General features: G+C 40.0%; 1 protein-coding gene across 1 annotated transcript in view; it reads left to right on the top strand.

The window, feature by feature from the left end:
• The first annotated feature begins 2629 nt into the window (after positions 1 to 2629).
• Positions 2630 to 10747, top strand: part of sf3b3 (splicing factor 3b, subunit 3) — a 28555-nt gene continuing 20437 nt past the window's right edge. The window contains exons 1-12 of the mRNA XM_086208675.1: positions 2630 to 2765; positions 3442 to 3575; positions 4582 to 4737; positions 4910 to 5080; positions 5714 to 5886; positions 6124 to 6265; positions 6610 to 6722; positions 7474 to 7611; positions 8036 to 8139; positions 8262 to 8427; positions 8776 to 8871; positions 9142 to 9214. Coding sequence (XP_086064801.1) covers positions 3506 to 3575; positions 4582 to 4737; positions 4910 to 5080; positions 5714 to 5886; positions 6124 to 6265; positions 6610 to 6722; positions 7474 to 7611; positions 8036 to 8139; positions 8262 to 8427; positions 8776 to 8871; positions 9142 to 9214 — 1402 coding nt within the window. The 5' untranslated portion in view covers positions 2630 to 2765; positions 3442 to 3505. The remainder of the gene's footprint in view (positions 2766 to 3441; positions 3576 to 4581; positions 4738 to 4909; positions 5081 to 5713; positions 5887 to 6123; positions 6266 to 6609; positions 6723 to 7473; positions 7612 to 8035; positions 8140 to 8261; positions 8428 to 8775; positions 8872 to 9141; positions 9215 to 10747) is intronic.

A 10747-nucleotide genomic window follows, 5' to 3' on the forward strand; every position in this document is an offset into this window, starting at 1 on the left:
ATAAGACACTCGTATCTTGAGGATCTGTGTCCTTTAAATGTATCGATGAAAATATTTTAAACTACACCGCAACCAGGGTAAAGCCTTTAAAATGAATGCCTTTCAATGGTAATTTGTCTGATTGTTTGAGAAGAGTGGTTCATTTTAGTTGTTGGGATCAATTACTGATGATAGGATTTCTAATAAAACCATATTCCATTTGGGAATCCAAGAATCCATCCAGATTTTTATTTCACTCAAATTTCATTACTTAATGGGCATATTTCTTAATGATATAACCAATACTCTTATTTGCCAGTGATTTACTGGGAACACCAGCTAAAACTTATGAAGTGTAAAACTGCAGTAAATCGTGATAAGGGGAGAATTAGAATGATAAGGTTTTATGGAATCTGAGAGAGCAGCTGATTTATTTCAAGGGTAATTTTGGAGGTAGTAATTTGTGGTGCTGTTAAACTGCACACCCAGCAGGCGGGAGCTAAACCTCAGATGTTAGCCTGAATTGTGGCCTTCTGACATCATATCCTGCATGACCAAAATATAAAGACACTGGTGACCAGCTGGGCAGAGTTACACCAAGATGTGTTACTAAAAGTGTGTCATTAATACTCTAATTCATTAAAATAGCATGCATGATGTATGAGTGCAAGTAATTTTTCTGATTTTATTGTAATATGCAGATGTGAATACATGAGAAGGTTTAGAATACCAACAGCAACACATATCATGTAATATATGAATATATGAATTATTTATTATAAACATCCATTTTCTTCCACTTATCCTGTTAAGGGTCACGGGGGGGGGGGGGGGCTGGAGCCTATCCCAGCAGCTACGGGCGAGGTTCACCCTGGACAGGTCACCAGTCCATCACAGGACCAACACATAGAGACAGACAACCATTCACACTCACAGTCACACCTACAGTCAGTTTAGAGTATCAATCAGCCTCGTCCCCTCTTGATGTCTTTGGACTGTTGGAGGAAGCTGGAGTACCAGAGAGAACCCACACAGGAACAGGGAGAACATGGAGACTCACACAGAAAGATCCTGTGCTGGAGCCGGGACTCAAACTTAACGTAACCTTTAGCTGGGAAGCAACAGTGCTAACCACTGCACCACCGTGCTACATATGTAAACATATGTGTGTGTGTGTGTGTGTGTGTGTGTGTGTGTGTGTGTGTGTGTGTGTGTGTATATATATATATATATATATATATATATATATTTATAAATAAACATTTAACATTGTGAATTTTTAAAATGTAATGTTTTTCTTTATTTCCAAAACATTTGGAAAAGCCCATAAATCATGTATTTTACTTGTTGTTTTCTTGTAATAGATAACAGATACTAAAGAAAGTGACCTGAGCAAAGCTTGGCTGTTAGAAACATTGTCTGAATGTGTGTGCACGTTTGTATACACACACACACACACACACACACACACACACACACACACACACACATACTGTAATACTATATGAACTCTTATTTTGAAGGGATTCATAACTGAATCAAGATTTGCATGTTTGTGGAACACTGACACACATACAAACATGCACACAGCAGTACATTGTGTATTATATGAAGGATGGAAATGATGTGAAATATTCATTTGAATTCATATCTTTTGATTTTGCATAAATCTTATAGGAAAACATCCTGTCAAGCCAGTCTCTCACACAACATGTATACATTTAACCCTGCTAAGCATTCTGTAACAGAACAAATCGCACAAGATGACAACTGACAATTTGTGATCACTTCCTCTCAGAGTTAGGGAGAGCTAGGTCTGAGCAAGATGGTTAACATCGTCTAGCTTAGAGCAGCTTTTTCACTTTACTGTAACTGCTTTTATTTTCAAAAGCTGTTGCATTAGAACTTATGTAGGCTGTATCAATTAAAGAGACAATCTATGACCTCAACACACTAGCTCATGACATTTGTCTTCATTATGATTAATTATGTTGAAGGGGTCGGATTAGTTCACTTGTTACACATAAACGACTTTGAAGCAAGTCATGCCATGATAATTAGTATTCCATTACCTGGATTCAAATTCATTATCAGCCAGTAAAGGAACTTCAAGTGCACGCTAATGAGCCAGAAATGACCAGAAGCTCATGTCTCTTGTGCTCACTGAGCTCCACTTTAAAAAAAAAAAAAAAAAAAAAAAGGATTCTGGCATCCTCTCCCTGCAGAACCCTCATGTTACATCATGTTAGTTCAGTTTAGGCTCTGAAGTTAGTGGAATTATATTGTATATGTGTATCGTTACTCTGCTTTAAAACTGCATACTGATTGTTGTTACCTATTGCATTTAACACAGCTATTTTTTAATGATTATTAGGAGGCATTCAATGCACAGTGCTGTAGTGGATGAATGAATCCTTAATAATAATAATAATAATAATAATAACAATAATAATATAATAATAATAATAATTTCTGTCTAAGTTTCCTCATCTTGTTATGCCGCTGTTTGTTGCACTACAACAGTCTACATTGTGTCTCTGAATCGACCCCTGAGCATCACGTACATGGTCGTTGTCGACATCTGCTGGATAACCTGCGCTACGATAGCGTTCGTCACATTTTAATCAGGCACTGTCTGCGCCACCTTTTTCTGTGACGCTATTGCCGCCAGTGGAAGGACCCATTAACGGCGGCCTATCGTCGACTTCTACGGTGTTACTGCGAAATATTTTGTGTAAATGAAACGGTATCCACCTGAAATCAGAATCATCTGATTAAACTCGCTGGTAATTATGACATCTTACAAATCTGCATTTTGTCCGCAATGAAAGCAACATCTTATTCTTGTAAAGTGCGCACAATCGTCAAAAACAGAATGGAATTAACGTTGGTGAATGCGTCAGGAAAAGTGGCGCTTTGTATGAATGGGATTTCGGCCCTTGTAACCTTACAAAGTGACTGTGAGTTGTGTGTGTGTGTGTGTGTGTTTTAGACAGTGAATATTGTCAATGTAATATACTTCAAATGCAGAGCTCGCTTTACTTGCAACAATGGGGCCAAGTTAGCGAACAAAAATGTGCAGATTAGTAGTCGAGCCCGAGAAGCATCAAGTTCGCCTGTTCGCTAGCTTAAACTGTTGGCGCTGATAACCTTGACTAAACTGTATCGTTTGCTCGACTTTGAAGGCAACCCAGCAATATAAAACTGTTTACTAGCGTCATGCTGCTTCACGCCTAGGACTTCTCTTCTTCAGTCAACAAAGCAGCGAATGCTAACTTTATTAGTGCCGCTTCCTCAGTCGAGCAGCTCTCATATTTACTCATCTCGACCTCTCCTCGCTGTTACTTGGAGGCATCCTGCATAAAAAAATCGCACAATTTTCCTCCACTCGTGTTTTTTTTTTTGTTTTGTTTTGGTCTGTAGTTGCCAACACATGGACGTGCGTTTCTTCTGTCTCCACAGAACTGCGCCGGTCTCAGCTCTGTGTTTGCAGAGAAGCTAGTGGGGACGACATCGACGGGGAGTCATGTTTCTCTACAACATCACTTTGCAGCGTGCCACTGGCATCACCCACGCCATCCATGGAAACTTCTCAGGTGAGGTTGCTGAACTGGGCTCGTCTTGTTTTGAGGGGTTTTAATTCGCCTGTCTCACCATCCGTCACGTGATGAGTGGGGCACCTGTAGCCCAGTGTGAAAATGCTAATTTCATGGACAGATATGGAATTCGGGTCTCCAAATATTATCAATATTTTCAGTGCTGTTATCAGTTCAGAGGATGTACTGTACCCAACCCTATTAAACATATACTTAATAGTTATTGTTATTACTGATTATTCTGCTCCGTACTATCCTAGTATATTCACTTGGGAATCCCCTTTGCTTAAGTTCATGATCATTATGAAATAGTTCCTCTCAATGAATGAGCGCAAGAAGTAGAGTAAAGCTGCCTTCAGATGATCAGCGATGCCATCACTGTGAGGTTGGGTGCAGAGGCAAAGCTAGAGGGATGCATTATCAAAATCTTTCCAGGCAACAAAGGTGGCTATGTCAAAAGCAAAGTTACATCCAAACTCAGTGCCTACTTATAAACCCAATAGCCCCAAAAGACAGCTGACATTTTGCTGTGACGCATTTCCTGCCAAGATCATGAGCACTTTTCAAAGATTGTTCATAGTGCATTATAAGTGAGTGATAAATGTGTAACAGAAAAATTGTGTGTTATAATGTCTGACGTGAAGACATGCAGACAGACAGACAGGACAAAACACGCTTTGTGGATAGGTTACACAAGGCAGATGAAAAATAATAAAAAGGGCAACAACTCAAACAAATGAGAGAGATTGGGGGGGGGGGGGAATTGTGATTACTTGTTAATGTGGCGTTGTACAGTTCAGGGAACTCTGAAACACACAGACATGCTTTTCCTCCCTCCATCTTCCCCTGCTTGCTTGTGGCACTTCTGGCTGTGTCCCATGCAGCTGCCTTAACTTTTATAACCACCTTTAAATCCACGTTTTCAGCTCTTAAACCATGAAATGTTTCTTAACCGCTCACAGCAGGTACATGACGCTGGCTAAATGAGATATTTGTATCTTGATAGGAACCAAAATGCAGGAGATTGTGGTTTCCAGAGGAAAGATCTTGGAGTTACTGCGACCAGACGCAAACACAGGAAAGGTGCACACTCTGCTCACAGTGGAGGTGTTTGGCATCATACGGTCCCTGATGGCCTTCAGACTCACTGGAGGAACCAAGGGTATGTAATGGATTTAGTCACTACACATGTTTTGACCCCACCATGTGTTCGGTTGTGGCTCTTAAGCGGTATCAGATGAATTTGTAATCTAATGTTTGAGTTTCAGGAAACCACATCTTTCTGTCATACCCCTCATGCCTTGTGATCTGAATGTCCGTGCATGTATTTGTAGACTACATCGTGGTGGGAAGTGACAGCGGTCGCATTGTCATCTTGGAATATCATCCATCGAAAAACATGTTTGAGAAGATCCACCAGGAAACATTTGGGAAGAGCGGCTGTCGGCGCATTGTCCCAGGACAGTTCCTGGCAGTCGACCCCAAAGGCAGAGCTGTCATGATCGGTACATAGTGATGCTTGGAGTAACAGCATTCACGCTTTGGTCTTTGACCGATATTTACAGATGTCAATATCATGAGTACAAAAATGAGTTTGTATAATAATTATATTTTGTACACACTGGAAAACACATGTAAACATTGTGAATTTTAGAAATGTAATGCTTTTCTTTATTTTAAAAACATTTGGAAAAGCCCATAAATCATGTATTTTACTGACTGTTTCCTTGCAATAGATAACGGATACTAAGCAAAGAGACTAGAGCAAAGCTGGGCTGTTAGAAGTATCAGCTGGATGTACATATATATATATATATATATATATATATATATATATATATATATATTATTAGTAGTAGTAATACCATTCATCCAAAGTACTTCTTGTCATGAAAAACCTGGAAAGGTCAAAGAATTTGAGCATTAAGATTTCCAGGCCTGTATTAGTTATTTGGATAACCATTAAAGCATGTAAATTTGAGAAAAGTCTTAGAAATTTGCTGCAGGAATGCCTGAATATCAGAGTAAATGCCAGTCAGTGACTGAGTAAAGTCTCCTGTGACGGTCAATTTTCTTTTTTCCTTTTGTGAAATCATGAAATGATTAATTCTAGTTTCCTTTTTCCCTCCATTGTTTAGGAGCGATAGAGAAACAGAAGTTGGTTTACATTCTGAACAGAGATGCAGCTGCGAGGCTGACCATCTCCTCTCCTCTGGAAGCCCATAAAGCAAACACACTGGTCTACCATGTAGTAGGAGTGGACGTCGGCTTTGAAAACCCCATGTTCGCCTGTCTAGAAATGGACTACGAGGTACAGTCATGAAAACATGAGCTTGTTCCTCTTGATTGCATCAGTGAGTTCTAGATATGATGAGTTTGTCATGTCTCTTCTCTGACTACAACTGGAGAAAGGTTTAACTTCTCTGATCTGGGCTCACAAGGCTTTAGCAGTACTAGCAACAAGTATACCAGGGTATCCTGATATCTTTTTTTTTTTTTTACCATCATTTTTTTTAATATCTGCTTTGTTGATATTTGCCTTCTAAAGGAAGCCGACAGCGATCCGACAGGAGAAGCTGCCGCCAACACCCAGCAGACCCTCACTTTCTACGAGCTCGACCTCGGCTTGAATCACGTGGTCCGCAAGTACAGCGAGGCATTAGAAGAGCATGGAAATTTCCTCATTACTGGTGAGCAAAAGTCTGCAAGTATTTATTTAACATGGATAAAGCAGACCAGACTAAAATAATATATTTGTTGAGTATCAGATTTGTTTTACAGGTATACTCTAATTAGGTATGGGTGTAAAGTAACGCACATGGTGTTATATCTCAAATAAATGATGTAACACTCCCCTCGTATTGTTGTAGACGTGATGAGTGTGTCATGTCTCTTCTCTGACAATCAGTGGAGAAAGATTCAACATCTCTGATCACAGTGCAAGTTTGAGTTTAAGTGTCAAGTGTATCCTGGGAGTTGTAGCAGCAGAGGGGGGAGGCCTTTATCGTCACATTTCACCCTCTTGCCTGTTTAGTTCCCGGTGGTTCAGACGGGCCCAGTGGAGTTCTTATCTGCTCTGAAAACTATATCACCTACAAGAACTTCGGAGACCAGCCCGACATTCGCTGTCCAATCCCACGACGCAGGGTGAGCAAAGAATCTCATTAAAAGCTAAGCTCCGTACTGTATGTTACACACACCGATGCAGTCCACACTTAAATTGTGACAACAGACTCTTAGTTTATAATCTGAATTATGGTAAGTGGTTGTGTTATACAGTATTGTGATTTTTAAAAAAAAAAAACAGAAGTCTTGTAACTGCATTTTGAAGTTCTATTACATCTCAATCACTGTCACTCAAAATACTCAGTTGGTCATGTTTTATGTCTGTGTGTTATGGTTTTTTTGTTTTTTTTAAATTTTCTGCACCAGTGACTGTAGTGTGTCATTGTCTTTGTACAGCCTCTGTCATGCACACTGCCCCTTACCAAACTTTTTCAGTTGCTTGAATGCAGTGTCTTGTTATGTGTCAACGCTAGTTAAGGTTTGCTTTGACTTAAGGAGAGATTTGCGTTGAAATATGCATTTTTGTGTACGTTAGATTTGGATTAGTGGGTACTTCCTGAAGTTGATGGAGCAGATGTCATGATTACAATGAACGGCTACTACGCCACTTATTGTCCACTTGAACTGATCAGAATTTTGTCTCTAACTTCACAAAACACTTTAATGGCAGTTCATATGCCGATGAAGACAATTTCACACACATTTTGTATCCAAAAGGTCAGCTTCACTGCTGCACTTTAATATTCTGCGCTGAGAATGAACTAGCCATTAATGGCAGAGGCCTACGATGGTAGAGGGTTGACTCTAGTTTTCTTTGGTCTTTCTTTTACAGAATGACCTGGATGACCCAGAGCGTGGCATGATATTTGTGTGCTCAGCCACTCACAAGACCAAGTCCATGTTCTTCTTCCTGGCCCAGACTGAGCAGGGAGACATCTTCAAGGTTACCCTGGAAACTGATGAGGAAATGGTGAGCTGGGATGGAGAGGTGGATGTGTTCTACATTGGCAGATAAGCTTTTTGTAGTGAAACACACGAGGATTTCTTGAGATTGTAGTGATTTTAAATCGAGATGGTATTATTACTCACAGAATACATTACACTTGGAATATGATTCCTAACAGTGTACATGCCTTTGGCTTTTATAATAATATAAATAAAATTCCAAATAGTGTATTTATATTTCTGTTTAATAAATACATTATTATTGTCAGTGTACTATAGTAAATGTTTAAACTTGGTCTTGCAGTTTTTTTTGCTGTGACCTCACAATTCAAATCTACTTTACACTGCAGAAAAAAAAAGAAATCAAAGTAGAATTATTAAGGTAGTTCTTCTTAATTCATTCTTTTAGTTGTACAAAATGATCTGATTAAGTTTGTGTTGTTTTGAAGGTCACAGAAATCAGGCTGAAGTACTTTGACACGATTCCCGTAGCCACAGCCATGTGTGTCCTGAAGACCGGCTTCCTGTTTGTGGCTTCAGAATTCGGAAACCAGTACGTGCCTGGCCTCACGTCACCTGTGCATATGTTTCATTCCATGTAGCTTGGCTAGCTGTCAATTATCTGCTCTCCTAGTGAACTTCACTAGCTGATGATGGTCTGCCTGTTTCCTAAAGTTACCTTTACCAGATCGCTCACTTGGGTGATGATGACGATGAGCCTGAGTTTTCCTCTGCAATGCCGCTGGAAGAGGGAGACACCTTCTTCTTCCAGCCCCGCCCCCTCAAGAACCTCGTATTAGTGGATGAACAGGAGAACTTATCACCCATCATGTCCTGTCAGGTGTGTGTGTGTGTGTGTGTGTGTGTGTGTGTGTATGGGTGTGGGTGTTTGCGCGCGCCAAAGGTAGACTTTTTGTCATTGTATTTGAGGACCTTAAAAATAAATGTGCTATTCAAGTAGAAACTCCTTTAAAGAAAATATGGTGTATAGCTCGAGTATGTAGTGGGTATGAAGTCAGCTGTAGATTGACAGCTGTGAGCTAAGCCATGCTGTGTGTGTACCTCCATTGCTGTAACACCGTTCCAGGAGAAATGCTGAGGCTGTATTGCAGGAACAGAAAGTACTAGTTTTTACCTTAAGTTGCATTGTCTATCTGACTCATTCCCTACCCTCTCTCCATCTGGACAGATTGCTGATTTAGCCAATGAGGATACACCTCAGCTCTATGTGGCCTGTGGACGAGGTCCCAAATCCACTTTAAGGGTCCTTAGACATGGACTAGAGGTAAACACACGTCCACTTAAAGAATTATCCAATCTTTCTCTCTGTAGTTAAGTTAGCTGGACACAGCAGAAGCAGTATACCAGAAGTCAAGTGAGATTTTGTCACACTTGAAACTGTCTTCTAAACCATCATGATTTGCTAAGATCCTAGAATCAAGCCCTCATACTTTATACTATCATGTTTGAATTAGAGATATTTGATCAACCTTGGGTTCTCTTCCTAATTTCTCTTTTCTACCTTCCTTTTTTTTTTTTAAATAAAAAAAATCAGGTTTCAGAGATGGCTGTGTCTGAGCTGCCCGGTAACCCCAATGCTGTGTGGACAGTACGCAGACATGTAGAAGGTAATGATGTCAGACATCTCCTTAAACAAAGTGGTATCTGGAGAACTTGGGGCAAGATCGTTTTATTTGATGTTGAATTTTTACATAATTGTAGACCAGTAACATTACTATGTTTGTATTAGGAATGCAATCCACTCAGATGTCAGCACAAAAAATATTGTGAAACAAACATGGTCCCCAAGGCCTTTCAAACTGGATGATAAATTGGCCCCAGAAAAAGACACTGCTACCCCTGTTATAATTATAGTATAATCATGCAAGAACAGCTTATAATCATTGCAAATCTTAAGATTCTGGCTTTGTGTATTCATCTTGTTTCTAGAAATTCTGCAGTATATCTCTGGCAAACATTTCCATCATGTAGCCATTTGTTGACACCAGGAAGTGAGAGCATGTGAATGTGCTTGGCAGATGTTAAGTGCTCTGTCGTTCCTTTACATTGTCCCACAGTTTATTTGTTAGAAGTCAAGTGCCCTCCTCATTCAGCTGGTACAACTCAGTCATTAGTGTGCACGTGCGCCGAAGCAGGAACTGACTCATTAGTGATACTACAAATTCAGGCCAATATAGTGAAGTCAAGTACAGCCATCTGGGTGTTACACAGCGGCCAGAATCCAAATCTTCCATTCATTGTGCTGCCCTAAAGCAAAGACGCCAATGGCCTTAACCTCTTCCACTCACAGCATATTTTCAGGAAAAAATGCCTAAAAAGACATACCCATAGTAAATGTGTAATTACTACACTTTACTAAAGGTTATATGCATGTTCTTGGTGTCCTTGGACATCTTGGGACTTCAGAGAATGTGTTCCAAGTGTCAGAAGTGTTGTATCTGTCATTAAGCCTGAGTAAATTGGAATAAACCAGAGGAAAAATTAAGTTTTTTTATTCTCGCCAAAATATTTAATTTTTTTTGACAGAGGAAAACACTATGCCAGCAATGATTTCATGCACCCAGACACCACTGATTAGCTTCATCCACTCCTTGACCACAAATTTACCAAAGTTGATAGAATTTGGGCTACAAGTGAAGCCTACATCAAGGATTTTGTGAGGATACACCCTGGCGAGAACTCAGTTTTCAAATTGTGCCGAAGGGATTATTTTCTACCTTTGATGAAAACTGGCTCCAAATTACAATAAATTTTAATTTTAGTTGTCTGCTACTAACTATTGGAGCTTTTGGCTTTTGTTCAGTGGTCTACCTTCGTCTGTGGGGCGCTGCGTGTAAAAGACAGCGAGAGCGCATAGTTTGCGCAGGTTTTACGCTCGAAGTTTTACGTAGCTGGGATTTGTAGTTCTTGGAATGGGAGGTGTCGATCAATTCAGTAGCTTCTCCCCTTTCCAAAGACTACAAACACTGCCGTAAAGAAGAAGTCTACGCGACACGATTCAACTTTGATTCCACAGTGGTCGCAAAATTTACCAAAACCAAAACAGATTCAAATCACCATAAAAAGGTAACGTTCGCACTAAAACTGACACCTGACCCTGTTTTGTGAGCATTAGAGTCCAAACTTTGATCGAGAATTGA

This window comes from Aulostomus chinensis, chromosome 7, assembly GCF_037954235.1.
Source record: "Aulostomus chinensis isolate RoL2024-O1b breed Wild chromosome 7, RoL_Achi_v1.0, whole genome shotgun sequence".
NCBI lineage: Eukaryota > Metazoa > Chordata > Actinopteri > Syngnathiformes > Aulostomidae > Aulostomus > Aulostomus chinensis.